This window comes from Trichechus manatus, unplaced genomic scaffold (assembly GCF_000243295.1).
Source record: "Trichechus manatus latirostris isolate Lorelei unplaced genomic scaffold, TriManLat1.0 scaffold00015, whole genome shotgun sequence".
NCBI lineage: Eukaryota > Metazoa > Chordata > Mammalia > Sirenia > Trichechidae > Trichechus > Trichechus manatus.
In genome coordinates this window covers 26,029,341-26,049,226 of record NW_004443951.1, presented here as the reverse complement: position 1 = coordinate 26,049,226, position 19,886 = coordinate 26,029,341, and the positions used below count along the sequence as shown (strand labels likewise).

Here is a 19,886-nt window from a genome sequence, read left to right as displayed (position 1 = left end):
ATGAGGCCCATAAGCCAGGGTTCTGTGTCCGAGGCCTGGGCTCTCCCCGTGATGCTTGTGGCCGTTTGCCATCAACTCAGCAGAGGTGTCCAGGGCTACCCCCTCTCCAAAGAGAGACAGCAGGCAGACAGGGCCCAGTGTCAGGCTCCCAAGGAAGACTGGGAGCTGTGTAGTCAACCAGCCACCCCCCATACTCAGGTCCCAGTGCCCTAGAGCCTTGTCGAAAATGTTCATGCTGGCACCTCCTCAACCAAGACCTTTTTGACAGTTCAGATGAGGACTTACCTGATCAGCTGCTGTCCCCTGATGGGCCTGGGAAGAAGGAGGGCAGGAATAGGCAGGAAAGTCAGAGGGTCAAACACTGCTTCCAACACCCTTACCGAGAACCACTAGGGGCGTGTGCTTTAAATAGTGCCAGGGTGCTGTCTGACCTGCACCTACTCATCCTTCTTTCTCAGAGCTGGTGCCTACATACCCTAAGCTCTGCCCAGGAGTACAGGAAGGTAGGAGTAGAGTGCCTTATCCAAGGGGCTTACAGAGGGCAGAGGAGGCAGAGCAAGGGCTCCTTCTTGCTTCTACCATCTCTACCTTTGTTCCCCTTTCTGTCTTCTGACTGATTCTTCCCAACAGCTGAGCATCCACCTGGTAAGACAGAGCAGAGGGGAGCCCTTGAGAAGGGGGATGTTCTGGGGCCCGTGCTGGAAAGGGCACCCAGGCAGAAAGCAGGGACCCGAGAACTCCCTCAGCCTGACATCTGGAGCCTCCCAGTGCACCAAGGGCCTGCTCAGGCCCCTGGGGCCTCCCCCACAGACCCCCCTCCCTCTTCTTCCTTACCCCCCTTCCTCTTCCCCCCCTCCACGTGATGTCGGAGAAAACAAGGCATGAATCAATGGGATCTTGTGTTCCTGTAGCCAAAGACTGGGCATGATGCCCAAGTAGGCAGGGAGACTGCCCAGGCTGGGGTGGGGCTAAGGAAGGACTGGGTTTCCTTGCCACCCTCACAGAGCCTGGGCATGGGCAGGGCAGCTGGCCATGGTGCTGGGCTTAGAACTAGCCTGGCATTGGTCAGGGCTGGGCCCAGGAGAATGAGCAGGCCCTGGGGGAAGCAGTGTGGCCTGGCCTCTGACCCCAAGTATCCCTGTCTTGGAGGAACTGCTTTTGGGTGCAAGCTTGTTCCTACCCTCACCAGATGGGTCTGGGGTGGCAAAGGTAGGTGGGCATAACTCTCAATGCCAACAGGCAGGCAGGCACAGGGTCACCCAGTGGGCTCTCCCAGCCTCCCTGAATCCTATAGGGGTGGTATGCAAACAGGCAAGGCTCCCAGTGCCCTTCCTGCCCTGGCCACATGGATGGCAGGGCTCAGTCAGATCAGAAGAGAGCAGTCTCGCTTATGCTTGCCTGTGCCCATGTCTGCCAGCCCCGCCCACCCACCTTGGTGTTTTGTGGCTCCTCCAGGCAGAAGCAGCGGGTGTAGACCTTGCCCTCAGTCTGTGGATTGATCTCGATGAGCTCATTGGTCTGGGTGTCCCGGCGGGCCTTGGAAGTCCCTGGAGGGCACTGCCCAGTGTGCGACAGGGGCTGGGTCAGTACAGAAGGCAGACACCCCCTCACCCACTCATGCTAAAATCTCAAGGCTTCCCCTTCTTGGCCCCCCATCTCCAGCACACCATGCCCCTGGGCAATGCCCCCCAGCTGTGCCGGGGTCAGATCACTCACCCCTCCTGGTGAAATCTCACAGCAGCCCTCCTCCAGGGCAAGCTCTGGGTCACAGTAGATGTGCGCCTGCTGAAGGTCAAACTGCGGGGCACGTGCAAGTTAGTTTCATTTCATTTTATCAAATAGCTCTGTGCCCAGGGACCCAGTGAAGCACAGAGATGACTCCGCCCCAGGTTTGACCTTAGGGGGTTTCCAGTCTGGCCTGGGAGACAATAAAGCATACAACTATCTTGGAACCTGGGTAACGCAAGTGGTTTGTGACTGGCTGCTAACCCAACGGTAGGTGGTTCGAACCCACCCAGCAGCTCTGCAGAAGAAAGGCCTAGCTAACTGCTCCTGTAAAGATGACAGTCAGGAAAACCCTATGGAGCAAGCTGAGTTCTACTCTGTAACACACGGGGTCATCATGAGTTGGGGGCTCACTCAACAGCTGCTACCAACAAGAAGATGGCTTAGTGGGACAGCTCCGCTGAAACAAAAATACAGCTATCACCAAAGGCAGAACGAAATTGCACATGCGGGAAAGGACAGAAGGGAAAACTGTTCACTTTGGCCAATGGCAACGAGAAGGAGGAGCTTCCATTCAAGCTGAGCAATGAAGGAATGCAAAGAAAGACATCCCCAGTGGAGGTGACAACATAGGCAAAGGCATGAAGGTGTGAGAGTGCTAGATGAGCCAGATGAACAGGATAGATTGACCAGGGCAGAGCTGCATGGAGAGTTGTAAAGGAAGATGCTGCTGTAGACATTTAGAGGGACCAGATCACAAAGGGCCTTGAATGCCAGATTAATACATTTAGGCTGCATCTGGAGAGCAATGGGGAGCCACAGAGGATTCTGGTCAGAAATGGACTCCAGGGAACTCACTCAGACTGCCAGAAGGTGGACGCCAAGGCCAGGGACAATCTAGTACTCACCGAGACAGGCTTGCCCTGTTCAGCATCCAGGCCCAGAAATACATGGCCCACAGGCTGCATGGGTGACCGGGGCCCCAGGGGCTGGAAGGAGGCCGAGGTGCAGTCCACATGCACAGAGGCCACGCGTCCAGCCACGCTCAGCACCAGCTTGTGCCAGCGCAGGTCAAAGAGCTGGGGCACTGGGAAAATGCAGGACACAAAGTCGCCATCTTGGCCCTGGGCCCGGAGCTCCAGGCTCCGCTCTTGGCTGTTGACTTCTAGGGAAATCTGTGTGGAATCGGGAAAGGGGGTAGGACAGAGAATCAGAACCCCTAAGCCACTGCATAGCAAAGCCAAGGCCCCTCAAACTCATTTCACAGGAGGGGAAACTGAGGCCCAGACAGGGAAAAAAGGTGGCTGGGGTCACAGAGCAGTACATACTGAAAGAATGGGACCGTTACTGGGAGTGGACTTGAGGGCAGGCACCGGGCTGGAGCGGGGAGGTTCCAGCAATCACAAGCTGAGATGGAGGTTGGGCTGGACTGGTATTGCCTGATGCCCCAAGAGGCAAAGGGTCTGAGGGGTGGGGGTGGGGCCCAGTGGGCTCACCTGTGGGTACCCAACTCCATCAGTCACTTGAAACAAATACCACGTGTTCTGGTGGGTGTGTCTCTTCAGCAATAGTGTCAGCACCAAGGCAAACTCATCCGGGAGGCCCCGAGGGAATACTTGCCTAGGGGTAGAGCAGAGAGGATGCCCTGAGGCTCAGGTGAGGGCCCAACTGGTGCTCACCTGGGTCCTCAGGTCTGTTGAGTCTACAAGAGACACACGCAGGTGCACACGTGCTGATACACACACATACACGCCTTCATTCTACACACATGTGTTGAATGCTGACTGTGTACCAGGCATGGGTCTGGCCCCTGGGGACACAGTGGTAAAAGACAGAGAAGGTGCAGCCCCCATGAAGCCTTCGGTCTGATGAGGGGGACAGACCATAAGTAAAGAATCCCCAGAATGACTGCTTCATGACCATTGTGGTAAGCGGTCCATGTGCCCTGGGGAGAGTAACAGGGGCCTGGGATGTAGGGGGAAGTGTCCTGGAGGAAATGATCTTTCCTGAGCCACGTGCTCTTTCGGTCACTCTCGTAAAGAGAGTAAATGAGGGAAAGGTGAGCCTTCCTGGAAGAGGGAACAGCAAGGTGAGCTCTCCTCCTGTGGGTGGGAAGGTGCTGAAACATAATGGAGAGGGTTCAGCATGACTAGGCCAGCAAGAAAGGAAAGGGAATATTTTGCAAGTTGAGGCTGGGGAGTTTAGCAGGGGCCAGACCACCCAGGGACTTGTGGGAGTTTGGACTTCACACATATGGGCACACACACAAATGCATACACACACACGCACACACTCAGGCACACATGACTCTTGTCAGGTTCCCACCATGAGCCTGGGGTTCTCACAAGAGATAGGGAAGGGAAGGAGGGCAAGTCTGCCAACACCCCCTTTCTGCCCACCCTGCAAGCCCCAGGGGTAGAGGGCAGGTTGACGTGTGACAGTGGGAGGGATAAAATGACCCACAGAAGGGCTCCTGAGCTTAGACCCCACATCCAAAGTTTCTGGGGAGTGTGGATGAGGTTGGTATTGACCCCCAGTGGTTATGCTGGGGTCTTTACCGCAAGGGCTGGGTCAGTGGGGCTGCCCCCAGCCTCAGGACGAGAGGCCCTTTGGGGTTGCGGATCTTCTTGATGGCAGACATCTTCATGAGGTTGAGTCGGCGGATGAGGTTGAAGCCTTCAGAGGAGACACCAGATGGAGAGCTCAGCTGGGCAGTGTGGAGGGGCACAGGCCACACCAGAAAGAGGGCAGAGAGGGGACAGCGGCTTGAGGCAGGCACTTACCTGTCACGTTGGATGATAAGTCGCTGCTATGTTCCAATTTGAGCCCTTCTTGCTGTGAAGGTGGGCACTGCTCGCCTGGAAGAGAATTGGCAGGGGGCATCAGGTGGGCCCAGGTTGAAGTAGCTGCATAGCCAGACTCTTAGGGAACCTGAGAAAGAGCAAGTTTATAGTCCCCATTCTGGACCTTCAGCCAAGCCTCGCCTTGGAGCTGCTTACACCACTTGCTTTCTGACCCTGGCTACTGAAGCAGCCAGGAGGAACCCCATCATACAGATGAGAATACTGAGGCCCCCAGACTGAGGTCTGGCCGAAGGCTACCAGGTGAGTCTACAGCAGAGCAGGACCAGAACTCCTGGAACCCCAGTCCCCCAAGAACCCAAGTCAGGGGCCAGGCAAGCAAGAGAGAGAATGACAGAGCTCTGGGCAGCCCTAGAGCTCAGATAGGGCGGGAAGCTGTTACATACTGTGCTCCTTCCACGGACACACACCCAGGTGCAGGCAGAGGAGTACTTTAAGAGCAAGAAAACATCAGGTTCGTGTGCGGTTGTGTTACATACAGTTACATGGGCATGTCTGCACATGTGTGAGTTATAGATGCCCATGCCACCAGAAATGCCATGTGCAGCTGGTACGTGTGTTCTCAGTGGTGGGTGGGGCTCAACTTCCCACATCTAGAGCAGACAAGCAGGACAGACACAAGTCTGAGCCAACAGAATGACTTTTCACCTGGATAGCTACCTTGTAAAGCAGTGAGAAGAGACTGAGGGCCTGAGAGGACAACAAACTCAAAGGAACCACCAGGGCCTTGGGGCTCTCTCAAGGACTCCTGGAGAAGGGGATAGTTTAATTCAGCTCTCTAAAGCCCTGAAGGGACAGGGGGCCATCAGGGACTTGCCTCCCCTCTGGGGCTGACTGAATGTAAGTGTGGGGATAGGTGCTATAACAGGAGGAATAGGGGCTAGATCCATAAAGGCCTTCCCATCAATGTAGATAGGGTAGCTGGGACAAGACAATGAAGACAGCTTCTAGAAGCTGGGCACTGGACTCCCTGGCTGGCCTGGGAGGAAGGAAGAACCCTGGGTCCGTGGGCCCAGTGACCCCACTGGAGTCCCCCCACCCCCAGATCTAGCCAGAAAGACCATCGCTGTCTTCAGCATCGGCAGCAGCAAAGGGTGACTCACCCCTTGGCCATGGGCCCAGATTCCTTACAGATGTTGAAATTCTCTGCCCCAGCCCCCACCAGGGGACATGATGAAGGAGAGGAAAGCAACGCGCGCACGCACGCGCGCGCACACACACACACACACACACATGCGTATACACACGCAGGCAGTCACATGTACCCTGGGCGCACACTCCCTCTCATCTGCACCTTGGCTTCCCTGCCTCCTGCAGCTGGATTTGGGTTCTAGGAGTTCTGTTCCTGTTCAGCTGGATGGCTGAGCTACCGAGCTGCCCAAAGGGTGCCCACCAGGACTGGGAAAAGTGCCCAGCCAACTTCCCCTGGCTTTGGGCCCTGGAAAACTGCACCCTCTTTCTCATCCAGAGTCTGGGCCCTGGGGCGGGTCCTTTTTTTGAAATTTAGGGCCAGACGCGGAGGAGGAGCAGCCCGTGGGCTGGAGGATGGATTTTTCACTGCAAAAAGGATTGGCGGGGCCTGGGCCTCATTCAGGATGCAACTTCCTTCTGCAGGGAGAGCTCATTGCCTGCCCCTTCCCACCCTACTGGTCCTGCTAGCACTCCGTCCACAGGCTGGGTGTATGTATTAAGGTGGGGTGGGGGCTGTTCTCTCACACACAGAGACACAGGGATACATACGGATGCACAGAGAGACACTGAGATACATACACAGAGACACTCAGAGACATACAGACACGCACAGACAGAAACACGCACACACTGTAGCTTACCCTTGCATAGGCTTGCATATTCCAACACCCCAGGCCACCCTGACTCTCCCACAAATGCTCAGATGACCCAAACGCAGGGTCACATAAGTGCACAGGACCCTGGGACCTCAAGGAGCCAGTCACAGGCCTATGGCACGCTAACCCTCCTGTGTCATCTCACCTGTATGTGCCCCATGGCTGCAGGTGGCCCAGAGACCGAGCAGCCACAGGCCGGCAGCCCAAGATGCCCACATCCTGGTCCAGAGGGGTCAGCCACAGCTGCAGCACCTGAAAACCACAGAGGCTGGGAGGTGGATTCATGAGCTCACCCATGGGCAAGAAGTGGCCAGCTCACAGGACCCGGGCACGGGTTTTGGGTGGCAGGAGTTCTGGCCACGTGTCTAGTCCCTCTCAGGGGCCCATCCACGGCCCTTGGGCTAGGGTTTGGGCATAGGTGATATTCAAAATATTTAACCACTGGTATGGCACAGACACACACCAGCCAGAGCAGACTGCTGGCAGGAGCACTGACACAGGGTCCAGGCGGCACGTGGCTGTGCCAGTGGATAATTGCTAGATGGTGGAGAGGTTTTGAGGGTCCTGGAAGGCCAGGGCAGTTGGAATAGTGAGGGGGCCTTGAGGCAGAGGCTGTTTACCAAGACGTCTGGAAATACTTTAACAACCTGTGCATGGTACTGGTATATACCAGCCTGGTACCTGGCCAGCTGCACCCAGCTCAGCTCAGGCTGCCCTGCCAGGCACCCACAAGGTCAGGGGATGCCAACCTGGTGACTCTCTTGGCAGGCATCACAGGGTTGTGTATGGGCCAGGGAAGCTTTGCCATAGGTACAGTGGGCAAGAGAGCAGGTCACAGGGCTCAAGACCTCATTGCCAGCCTCTCCTGCTGATGGATGCTCGTCTTTTAGTTTTATTAAACCCTGATGGATGGGCCCAGATAAATCAATGCGGGCTCAGCAAGCGGCCAACAGAGTCATACATCATCCGGCCTCCCCTGGGACAGTCAACTCGATGCGATCCTCACACACAGAGCCATGCACATGTCCATAAGACACACACAGATACATAGGCATATATACACACAGACACATATATGCCAGTGTGTGCATGTGGGCATGTTCCAACACACAGAGATGCATGCACACCAATATACATGAACACATCAGCTTACACATGGATACGGCCAGCCTACATCCACCCCACCTGTAGGCCTTCCTGTCGGGAAGTTCTTAAGCAAGCCTGACCTCATTCCCTCCAGCTATAATGGAATCCTATTTCCCCTCCCTCAGTCCTGGATAGGGAATGAGGACAGAAAGGACCCCACATCCCAATATATTCAGAGACAGGACTCCAGTCCCCTCCTCTTTGGGGGAGAACTGGGCCCCCTTTGCTACTCACTCCCCATTCTAGCAATGTGCACATCCCATCTCTCAAACCCTGTTCTGGCCTCCCCCTTCTGCCAGCCAATGGAAGGGCTGCCAGCTATGGAAGGCATGTGGATGCATGTGGAGGCGTGAACATGGATGTGCTGGGTTGTCCCCTTCTGACTTCCAGGCCCCAGCCAGGGTCAAGGACTACAGGGATAGAGGAAGAGAAGCCCCCCAGGAGATGATCATTCCAACACAGAGGCACAGAGAGATTTGGAGGCAGGGAGAGTCAGAACCAGATGGAGCTTAGAGCTCATCCCACTATGGAGGAGGCGACTGAGGCCCAGAAAGGGGAAACCACTTGCCCCAGGTCACACAGCAAGCCAGGGGCAAAGGGGGCCCTGCAGCCCAGAGCCCCGGGGGCAGCCCACGCCACCCCCACTTACCGGTGGCCGGGGATCCCCCCACCTTACTGAGCAATCCAGGCAGCCCAGAGCACGCCAGCCAGGGGAGGCTGGGCCCGGATTCCTCACACTCTCCCGGCGTCTTCGATTTCTCCCGGCCGCGGGTTCCCAACTTCCCGCGGTCGCAGAGTTCCCCGGCCGAGGGCTGCCGGCGCACTCCTGCCTGGGACTGCCCGCCACGCTGGGTGGGGGAGAGGGGGCGGTTCCAGGAGACTGGGGGGCCTGCCAGGACCGCTAATGGAACACAGCTGGACCGGCCCGCTAGGCAGGCAGGGCAGGCGGGCCGGCCGGGAGGAGGCTCCAGAGGCTGCGGCGGCGGAGGAAGAGGCGGCGGGACGCGCAGCCCCGTTCCGCGATGCTCCCGGGCCCGCCCCTCCCACTTCCCCGCCAGGTGAGCGAGCGAGCAAGCACGGCGGGACCCTGCGTGCCCAGACTTGCCCTGGGAGGGGGCTCCCGCGGACAGGCAGGCGGGGAAGCCCGGGCCAGGCCTGGAATTGAAGGGCCTCCCCTGTGCCACCCTTTCACCTCCCCTGGCCAGGCCCCCCAGAAGGCTGGGAGGGTGGAGACCCTCCTCCCCAGTTCCGTGGCACCCGTGACGTGGCTGCCTCCCAAAGCTCCGTGGTCAGCTTTTTCCAGCCTCAGCCTAACATTCCCAGTCAGTCTGTCCCTCTGTCAGTCTGCACTGGCAGAGGGAGGGCATTAAGGAGCTGGGGGTGGGGGGTGGGGTGGGGGGGAGAGTGCTAAGTTAACCCCTTCCTTTCTGGCCTCAGTCCCAGAGAAGTAGAACTGAATGAGTCCCCTTATTCCTCCTTCCTGCATGAGGTTAAACCAAAACCAACCCAGACTCTACAGGACAGGGTTGAACTGCCCCATAGGGTTTCCAAAGCTGTAAATCTTTATGGAAGCAGACTGCCACATCTTTCTCCCACTGAGTGGCTGGTGGGTTTGAACCACCAACCTTTTGGTTAGCAACAAAATGCTTAACCACTGCACCACCAGGGCTCCTTCTCCATGAGGTTAGAAGGGTTTGAAGCCCTGTCCATCACTCTAGTTTTGTAGCTAAGAACTTATTATTTAATTATGCCTCCATTTTTTATCTGTAAAATGGGATAATGATAATACATACCTCAGAGTTGCTGTGAGCAGGAAATGAGTTAAAGTCTATAAAAGGGCTTAGCATAGGTCTGGCACATAGGAGGAGCTCAATAAATATTCCCTGTTATTATCATTATTATTGCCATCCCTAGTGGAGGGGGATCTGCAGTCTGGGATTCAAGCTTATACGTCAGTGATGGGAAGGGGGTCACTTTATATGCAGGGTCCAAAGAAGTGAGGAATTGAGTTTGGATGAGAGATTTGACTTCTGAGGAGAAGAGAGATGACATTTCTAGTTCTGCCAGAGGCTGGGAGATGATCAGTCTCTCACAAAGGTCTCCCCTTGTGAGGTGGCAAACAGACTTCTGGGGCACCAATACTGAGAAGCCATGGAGAAGTAGGTTCAAGAGTCCCATGAGCGGTACGAATGGGTGTGGGGACTGAGGGGGGAGCAACTGGGGTGTTCTAAAGCAGGGGGGCGGGGGGAGGAGTCTTCCAGAGGCAACATGGTCTAGCGGTAGCCCTATGGCCCCATCTAACCCAGGCTGGGATGGGGGAAGGCTTGGGATTTCCCGCCTCCAGGCCCAGCCAGAGGCACTGAGTCAGCGGAAACCCTGACCATGCCACGGAGGCGCCCCAAAGTGGTCCCTGCTCGGAGCCTAGCCCAGATGTGGTGGTGGTGCCTGGGAAGCGCTTAGCTCAGCAGGCGGAAAGTGGAAGGGCAGGGCTTTGTGGCTGCTCTGGCCTGAGGAGTGAGTAGGCACAGGCCAGCTCTTCCCAGGGGGTGCCACTCCAGTGGTGGGTACTTGGGAAATAATAGGAAACACTTATAGGGCAGGCTTTGTTCTAAGAACTTCACATATGTTAACTCCTTTAACCCTCACAACCCTATGAGGCAGAATTCTATTCTTTGCCCCATTTTACAGATGGGGAAACGTGGAGCAGAGGAACCTTACAACTTGCTCAAGATCACACAGCTAGTTGGTGTGGAGCTGGGACTCACACCCAGTGAGGCTGGAGTCACAGTACGAGCTTGTAACCACTGTGCCATCCTGGGCAACTCCCAGCCTCACCCCATTTTTGTCCCAGACCTGGGTTCTCCCAGGCAGGAGGGGATGGCTGGGCCTGAGCTGCCAGAGCCAGGGATGGAGGAACATGAGCAGGAGGAGTCCAGATGTCTTCCCACAGCACCCCAATGATGCTCACAAGAACAGCCATGCCCAGGGCATTCCCTACACCTGGATACGCTATTATCGTAGACATAGTATAGAAATGTGCTAATGTCCCTTCCTCTCTCCGACACCTATGTGCACACACACATGCAGTCAGATATGCTCTCTCACAATACGTGTGGGCAGACTCCACATGCATATGTAGACATTTATGTTCACACAGACACACCTGACCCCGGAAACGTTTACACAGACACATGCACACACACAATACATATCCACGTAAACAGGTACACAGAGCCACATACATGAGCACAGACGAATCCACATAAGCAGACAAATATATCCCTGGATATACCCAGGCACAGAGAGGTGCATAATTCTCAGAATGCACCCATACAACACTTCATGTACTTGGATATGCACATACAGACACATGCATGCACACGTATACGTAGAAACACATGGGTACCTGCAGATATTATTATTAATATATGCAAGCACAGAGAAATCTGTAGACCTACAGCACATGCACATATGTGCACACAGACACAAGTGGCCACACAGACTCAGCCCCCATCCACAGAAGCATCCACTCAGGTATGCACATGCTGACACACATACCAATATACAAGCATGCAGCTATGCTGACATATTTACATGCATTCGGCCCCAGAAAACTCTGCATACCAGCAAGCAGAGTATCCCATGGGGCTGGGCTCAGTGCCCTCACCCCAGATGGCATCACCACGAGGTAATCAACTCTGCTAATCACCACCAGCTGCCCTGGAGCCTGCCTACCATTGCCAGGCAGGGCTGCCAAGGCCTCCTGGGTCTGGGGTAGTAAGCCCAGATGTCAGGTAGTGCCCCAGGGCTCATCCACCCCACTGCCCCAGCTGCCCACTGGGGAATCCCCATCTGGCAGGAGCAGTACCTCGGGCTGGGAGATGGTGCAGAGCCAGGGATAAGGTCTGGTTCCAGGACAGGCCCAGGAGCCCCATGCAGCCAAGCAGAGGTAGTCTGAATGTCATAGCCTAGCGCAGTGGACCTGGGACTCCGCACGCACAGGGGCCTAGCATGTGTGCACACAGGTACAAGCGCGCGCACACACACACACGCACACACACAGGCTTATCATTCATGATCAAAACAGACCTCTTGCTTAGATCTGCTCCTCCCTGTCTTCCGCATCCCAGTAAATGTCATCAGAATTCATTCAGTTGATGAGGCCAAAAATTTAGGAGTCATCCTTGGCTCCTTCCTTTCCTTTACTACCCCCATCCAACCCCGTGGATGCTATCCCCAAAACACAGCCCGCATCCATCCACTTCTCTGTGCTTCCACTGCCACCATCCTTGTCCAAGCCACCATTATCTTCTGCCTGGACTGTTGTAAGAACCCCCACCTCATCTCTCTGCTCCCTGGGAGCCCTCTACTTCTACTTCCCACCCAGCAGCCAGCCAGACCTTTCCAAACCCGTTTCAGTTGATTTCACCTTCACGCTCCAATGCTCATTCTCATTTCACCCAGAATACAATCCAGAAGATTTCCCTGGCCTTGTCTAGTCTTTTGCTATCTGGTCTCTGCCTTCCTGTCCAGCTGTCTCACCCCAAAAGCTGTACCCCCACTGTCTGCCTTTCTGAGCCCTGAATTCACCAAGCTGGTTTCCCCTTGGGGCTTCTGCACCAAAGCTTCCTTCTGCCTGGAAGGACTTTCCCCTGATCTTTGCTGGCCCAGCCCTCACCTCATAAGTCACCTCTTCTGAGTGGCCTTCCATAACAACCAGATCCACAGGAACCCCGAGTCACTCCCTATCACATCACCCCGTTTAAAATCTCTATATGTTGTTGTCATTGTTAGTTGCTATTCAGTTGGCTCCGACTCAAGCAGACCTTACATACAACAGAATGAAATGTTGCCCGGTCCTGGTCCATCTTCGTATCTTTGATATGCTTGAGTCCATTGTTGAGGCTATTGTGTCAATCCATCTCATGGAGGGTTTTCCTTGTTTTTGCTGACCTTCTACTTTACCAAACATGGTGTCCTTTTCTAGGGATTGGTGTTATCCATAACGTTTTCATTGACTGATGTTCAGAAGTAGATCACCAGGCCTTTCTTCCCAGTCTGTCTTAGTCTGGAGGCTCCAAGGAAACCCATCCTCCATGGGTGACCCTGCTGGTATTTGAAATACCGGTGGTATAGCTTCAAGTATTATAGCAACCCACAAGCCACCACAGTATGACAAACAAACAAACCACAGTATGACCAAAAAAAAAAAGCTCAGGTATTTTTCTGTTTGTTAGTTCTTTCTCCATTAATAAGCCAAGGCTCCATGAGGGTCCCTGTCCACCGTTACTCACTGCCTTATGGCTGAATCTGGCACCTTGTGGACACCCACTAGGGAATTAGTAGATAAATGCGCATGAGCACTGTCCAAGCACTTAGACACAGGCATACACCCCCACCAACACCTGCCAGAGGCCCAACACACGTGCACACTCGTGAATGCACATGTATGCGGAGATACACACACACACACACACACACACACACACACAGAGGCAGTATCTGGGTCACGGAAGAGAGATTGAGACCAGAGAACCAGGGTCCCTTTGCTTGTCTCTGTTTCTCTAGGTCTCTCTGTCCTGTCTCCATTTGCTTCCCAGCTGTCTCTCTCACTGTCTCTGTCCCCTTTTCTCTGTGTCCATGCCCCTAGACTTCTCCAGCCTCTGATTTTCTATAGTTCTCTGGCTCTTTTTTCTTCTTCTCTATGTCTCTGTCTTCTCTCCAGTCCTCATTGCCTCTATCTCTTTGTTTCTAACTCTTCCGTCTCCCTCTATTTTTGGATCCGTGTCTCTGCTTCTGTGTCTCTATTTCTCTGTCTCTTGTCTCGATCTTTGTGTTTATCTCACATTTTCTGCAACTTTATGTCTCTGTCTTCTGTCTCCCTTTATCTCTGAGCCTCCCTGTCCCTGTCTCTTGGCTTCCGTATACATTTCTCTGCACCCTGCCTCTGTCCCTCTGTATGTCTCTCTTTGTCTCTAGCTCTGCCTGTGTCTCTGTTTCTGTGCCTGCGCCACTACCTCTCTGGCTCTGTATCTCTGCATCTCTGACTCTCTGTTCGTCTCTCATCCTCCTTCCCTCCCTCTCCTTGCCCTAAATCAGCCTTGCCACCAGATCTCCATGGCTGTTGGCAGGGAAACCCATCTTTCACCTCTGGCTGGCAGCTTTATGGTCCCAGTGCACAGGCTGGTGCTCCACTCTGCTAATGCCCCACCTGAACGCACACAGCGAGCTCCACACCGACACCCACGGCCCTGGCACTTTAGCCAGCTACGCAGGCCAGCCAGGGCATCTTGCTTCTAGTAATTACGGCACTGGACACCTGTATGGTTTCATTTGTCCTGGAGATTCTGCAGAGCTCAGCCCAGGCACTGATGGGCACTGCTGTGGATGTGTCAATGGCCAGGGCTGGTGGGCCCTGAGGGAGGATGGGAGAACACGCCAGGTATCCTGGACCCCAGCTTGGTTGCCCCATGGGCTCTGCCCACCCATTCTGAGGGACCAGTGGAGAGGTGGCAGACACAAAAGTCCTGGGTTCCAGCCCTATCTCTATCCACTGTGTGACCCTGGGTCCCAGTCTTCCCATGAGGGAAACTATAGGATCCTACCTTACAGTTAAGCCACCTCATCTAGTGGGTTAAAACACCTAAAAGTACCTTGTCTGACTACTGTACCTCAGTGGTTTTCAACCAGGAGTGATTTTGCTCCCAGGGGACATTAGGCAGTGTCTGCAGACATTTTTGTCACAACTTGGGGATGGATGCTACTGGCATCCCGGGGATAGAGGCCAGGGATAAGCTGAACATTTATAATGCACAGGACAGCCCCCCACAACAAAGAATTATCCAGTCCAAAATGTCAGTAGTGTGAGGTTATGAAACTCCAAGAAGATTCTACTTCTCAGAATCCCCACAGTCTTTTGTCTCCTTTAAACTCTTAATCGTATTCCAACCAGGGTAGAGTAAAGGTCATCAGAAGACTTGGGACACCAGTGTTTGATATCTGCTCTGCCTTTAATAACAACAGCTCACATTTCCTGGGGAGTCCCTGGGTAGTGCAAACAGTTAATAGGCTTGCCTTCTAACCAAAAGGTTGGCGGTTTGAGTCCACCCAGAGGTACCTTGGAAGAAAGGCCTGAAAATCTACTTTCAACAAAATCAGGCATTGAAAACCCTATGGAATACAGCTCTACTCTGACACACATGGGGTTGCCACAAGTCGGAACTGATGCTACGGCAGCTGATTAACATTTACTGAGCTCTTCTAAAGTGCCGGGCACTATAGTCGGATACTCATTTTCGTCTCATAATAACCGCATGAGGCCTAGCCACTATAACCATCCCTGTTCTAAAGATGAGGAAATGGGCAGACAGAAGGTGAGTAAATAGCTCAAGTCCCACAGCAGGCAAGGATGGAGACTAGATTTGAACTGATCCATTTGGGACAGGCCCACAGGGCAGGATCACCTCTGGAAAACAACACTCATAGTAGGGCCCTCTCTGAGCCTCTATCTCTCATCTGTCAAATGGGGTCTGTTATCTCATTTAACAATCCTAGGAGGTAAGGCACTGATATCCCCTCCATTTCACAGGCTAAGAAGGCAAAGAAGCAAGATACATCTCAAGATCATAGGGCTGGGAAGTGGTGAAGTAGAGATTTGAACTCAGCTCTGCCTGGGCCCCAGGGCCCTGCAGCCAACCAAATACAGTAAGGCGTAGAGTAGGGCTTCTTAAACTTGAGCCTGCAGCAGAAACACCGGGAAGACTTGTTAAACACAGATTAGTGGGCCCCACCCCCCAGAGTTTCTGATTCAGTAGAATTTGCTTTTCTAACAAGTTCCCAAGGGATGCTGCTGACGCTGGCCCAGAGACCACACGCTGAGACATTTCTGATGAGTATAAAATAGGTTTTTCCATGAAGAAGCCTAAATAACAGCAATTAATATGTAAAGAAATAAAACCAACTGGAATATTCATCAGCCTTGACCATTCAGAAATGGTGTTTACACTGGTATTTGGACACAAGAGGAGAGGTGGTTGGAAGGTAGGGAAAGAGCACCCAGTTGGGGACCTGGGTTCAAGCCCAGGGTCTGCCCTGATGCATTGTTTGGCCTTGGGAGGGTCCCTGCCCTTTAGCAACAAGGAAAGGCTGAACTTGGGAATTCTCGTGCCCCTTCTATTACTCAAACCCTGCAGTAGAGCATGGTGTTAGATCACCTGTACCTGGGTTCAAATCCTGGCTCCTGCTCTTGCCAGCTCTGTAATGTGGGGATATCACTTAACCTCTTCATCTGAAAAGCAGGGATAACGACAGTATCGATCACATAGGGTTGTTAAAAGGATTGAAGGAGATAAGGGCAAAGAGAAATCCCCTCTCGTGGTACTGTCACCTAGTTTTTGTTAAATCAGCCCCCAACTCATGGTGACCCCATGAACAATGGAACGAAACACTGCCTGGTCCTGTGCCATCCCCCCACGATCAGTTATGAATAGGATTGTTGTGATCCATAGGGTTTTCATTGGCTGATTTTCGTAAGTAGATCACCAGGCCTTTCTTCCTAGTCCATCTTAGTCTGGAAGCTCCGCTGAAACCTGTTCAGCATCATAGCAACAGGCAAGCCTCCACTAACAGATGATGGTGGCTTTGCATGTGGTGCATTGGCCAGGAATCAAACCCGGGTCTCCTGCATAGAAGGCAAGAATTCTACCACTGGCACCTAGTAAGCCCCGGGAGAAGCTGGTTTTGCTACTATTTTATCCCCAGAGCCTGTGACAGAGACTAGGTGCTTTGTAAATTTTTGCAGCACGAATGAAGGAAGGAGGCCCAGCCCTTTCTAGGGAGAAACTCCCCTCCATGGAGTGCAAGCCGAGGAGTCTCCTGGGGCTGAGGCGCGGTGAGGAGGAACATTCAGGGACTTGCTGGCATAATGATCCCCAACACAGGTGACTCCCCCACTCCACAGCCAAACTGGAAACTCCCAGAGGACAAAGGACTAAAACTTCTTCCCCTATCTACCGGCCACTTCCCCAGGCCTGCACAGGGAAGGACACAGAGATGACATCTTAGAACAGGCTCAGGAGGGGCAGTGGGGTGTGACCCACATCTCTAGGGCATCCCAAAAGGTCTCTGCCCCATAATACAGGACCTCCTAGAACAGGGGTGAGCTCAGGCAGGACCAGCCCACTTGGCAGCAGTGAAGACCCCCAACCCTGCCCCACCCCCCTGTGGCCCCAGCCTTTTGGAGCAAGAGTTGGCCTCACCAAGGCCCTGGCTGGATAGTTTGTGTTCCCTTACCCAGGCATTCCTTTGGTACCAACCAACTCAAGTCAGCCCTGCTATGCTGTGTGACCTTGAGACAATCCCTGGGCCTCTCTAGGCCTTCATTTCTTCACCTGTGAAACTCAAACAAGAGCCCAGCATAGTGGCTATGAGTAGAGGCTCCCCCCCAATACTTGGGTTCAAACCCCACCTCTACCACTTACCGGCGGTGTGACTTTTGGCAAATCACCTCACCTCTTGGAGGTGGTAAAATGCAGTTGTCCCTAGCTCACAAGGATGCTGTGAGGGTTACCTAAGATGACACATTTCAAGCGCTGAGCCTGGATCCTGGAACTCAGTACATGGCAGCTATCTCATACATACCATGACAGTGTATAACCTTCACTGCCACATCACACACACTCTTTGGGTTGGCCTCCCCCGCCCCCCAACACAGTTAGCTTTGCCTGTCTTCACCTTCCTTCCCACTGGTGCAAGGGGAGTGGGCAACTGGGAACAACATCCCAGAGAGGGTTAGATCTGAACAGAAGCTTGGGGGAGAGATAGGTGTGATCAATTATTTGCCAATGATTTGTTTGTGTCTTTGTGCTCTGCTAGACTGTAAGCCCCGAGAGGAGCTCATGTTGCTACTATTTTATCCCCAGAGCCTGTGACAGATACAAATATTTGCAGCATGCATGAAGAAAGAGGGCCCAGCTCCTTCTGGGAGGAAAGTCCCCTCCATGGAGTGCAAGCCAGGCAGTCTTCTAGGGGCTGAGGCATGGTGAGGAGGGAACTTTCAGGGACTCAGGATTCTTTCTTAGCATGCAAGAGCCTCAGACAGTTGGAATCGTTGGAATTGTAAATTCTTCGAATCCTGGAATCTCTGGGTGGAGAGAAGCTTTGGCTACTGCCCAGCCCCACCTCCTCCCAGTAGTGCCCCGGGGGCTGGGTCAGGCAGCCTGACAATCTGGCCAGGAAGAGAGGCTCAGGAGTGGGGGAGGGAAAGAGTTCTGGGTGAAAACCCCAGCTTTTTCAACAAGGAAGGAAATAAAATCAAAGCTCAGAGATGGTTTCATCCTGGCTCTGCTACTTTCTGGCTTTGTTCCCTTAGGCAAATTCCTTCACCTCTCTGAGCCTTAGTTTCCATATCTGTAAAATGGAGTGATAATAATAACACCTAATCACATGAAATTGTTCTGAGGATTAAATGAGATAATGCAGGAAACTAAGCCAAACACATAGTAAGCACTCAAAAATGCTAACTATTATTAACATTATTGTTATCTGGGGGTGCTAGTGATTTAGTGATTCACTGGAAACTGGTGGCGCAGTGGTTAAGAGCTACGGCTGCTAACCTAAAGGTCGGCAATTCGAATCCACCAGGCACTCCTTGGAAACCCTGTGGGGGCAGTTCTACTCTGTGCTATAGGGTCACTATGAGTCAGAAATCGGCTTGACGGCCATGGGTTTTTTTTTTTTTTTTTTTTTGGTTTAGTGATTCACCAGGGACTTTTGCTCTGCACCTCACATTCATGTTTATCTCTGACAGTCTCCCCAGCCAAACTGTCCCCTCCTCATTCTCAGCAACTAAGGTCTTTCTGCCAAGAGTACTTCATGTCACCAATGGCTGAGGCTGGGCAGGGACGTGGGTTTTAGATAATTTGGATAGTCAAGGAAAGACTCCCTCTGAGTGGAACATACCTGAGCCAGGGAACGACAGATAAGCCTACTTGGGACTGATTCCCGCCTCCGCTTCCTATAGACAGTGAAACTTTGGGCAAGTAGCTTAACCCCTCTGAGCCTCAACTCCCCATCGGTAAACTGGGGAGTGTAACAGTACCTTCTTTATGTGTTTTTCAATGAAAAAAAAAAACACGAATGTTCTCGCCACACGGTATTTACAGCAACTCATGTTATGAGAACAAACGGGACCCTGCCTCCAGTTTCACTATTTACAGAACTGACTTCACGTGGCTTTGAGAGGTCAATGACATTTTGGACAGATATAAAATAGATTTTTCCAAGAAGAGGCCTAAATAACAAATAATATACAAAGAAATAAAACCAACTGGAATATTCATCAGCCTTGACCATTCGGAAATGGTGTTTATGCTGGTATTTACACACAAGAGGAGAGGTGGTTGGAAGGTAGGGAAAGAGCCCCCACCTGGAGACCTGGGTTCCAGCCCAGAGTCTGCCCTGTTGCATTGTTTGGCATTGGGAGGGTCCCTGCCCTTTAGCAACAAGGCAAGGCTGAACTTGGGAATTCTTGTGCCCTTTCTATTCCCCAAATCTGAGGGCCTTAAACCTGTAAAACCCAAGCAGGCTCCCTCTCTGGATGGGGAATAGGGTGAGGTGAGCCAGGCCAGTCTGAAGCCCAGGATGCCCCCCGTTCAGGTCCAGCACACACCACAGGAAATAGTGTTCCATATTCACTCAAGCGCCCCTGTGAGTTCGCCCCACATCACCTTAGCTGAGCCTCTCTGGGAAGAGAACACACCACACCACATACCACACCACACCCATTAATTCTCCTCTGTGCATTCCCAAGGGAAGGAAACCAGCTGCCAGAGATGGTAACTGACTTGATGAGTCGGACTGAACCCAGGTATGTGTAATTCCCGATATACCAGCACTGCTTTGTAAAAATTATTTTAATCGATAGGACAATCCTAAGTATGGATTGTTATTCTCATTTGACAAATGAATGAGCCATAAACCTGGTTGTCATCCCCAGCTTCCACATTTTACAGGTAAGGAAGCAGACCTGAGAAGTTAAGCAAGTTGTGTGTTAAGAGACAGAGCTGGAATTTGAATTCAGAACTATCACAGCACACTCTGCTGTATGATGGGCCCTGCCTCTCTTTGGGATTTAGTTTCCTCATCTGTACAATGGGGGTGTTAGCTCCAGAACATCTACGATCCAAGTTGGGACTTTTGCTACTCCAACCCTAGGCCCCCACCCAGAAGCCTAGAACAGCCCATGGGCCTGGGCGGGAGAGAAGGGCAGGTGCAGGCCTGACTATCCCGCCAGGCGGGGGCGCCGCCG

General features: G+C 53.1%; 1 protein-coding gene across 1 annotated transcript in view; it reads right to left on the bottom strand.

Moving 5' to 3' along the window:
* COL16A1 (collagen type XVI alpha 1 chain) overlaps nucleotides 1–6,651 on the bottom strand; it is a 50,908-nt gene extending 44,257 nt beyond the window's left edge. Inside the window, exons 1-9 of the mRNA XM_004372016.1 lie at nucleotides 6,579–6,651; nucleotides 4,509–4,583; nucleotides 4,284–4,401; nucleotides 3,222–3,345; nucleotides 2,634–2,900; nucleotides 1,717–1,797; nucleotides 1,432–1,557; nucleotides 589–642; nucleotides 286–312 (exon numbers count right to left, since the gene is read on the bottom strand). Of these exons, the coding sequence (XP_004372073.1) occupies nucleotides 286–312; nucleotides 589–642; nucleotides 1,432–1,557; nucleotides 1,717–1,797; nucleotides 2,634–2,900; nucleotides 3,222–3,345; nucleotides 4,284–4,401; nucleotides 4,509–4,583; nucleotides 6,579–6,651 (945 nt within the window). The remainder of the gene's footprint in view (nucleotides 1–285; nucleotides 313–588; nucleotides 643–1,431; nucleotides 1,558–1,716; nucleotides 1,798–2,633; nucleotides 2,901–3,221; nucleotides 3,346–4,283; nucleotides 4,402–4,508; nucleotides 4,584–6,578) is intronic.
* Nucleotides 6,652–19,886: the final 13,235 nt, after the last annotated feature.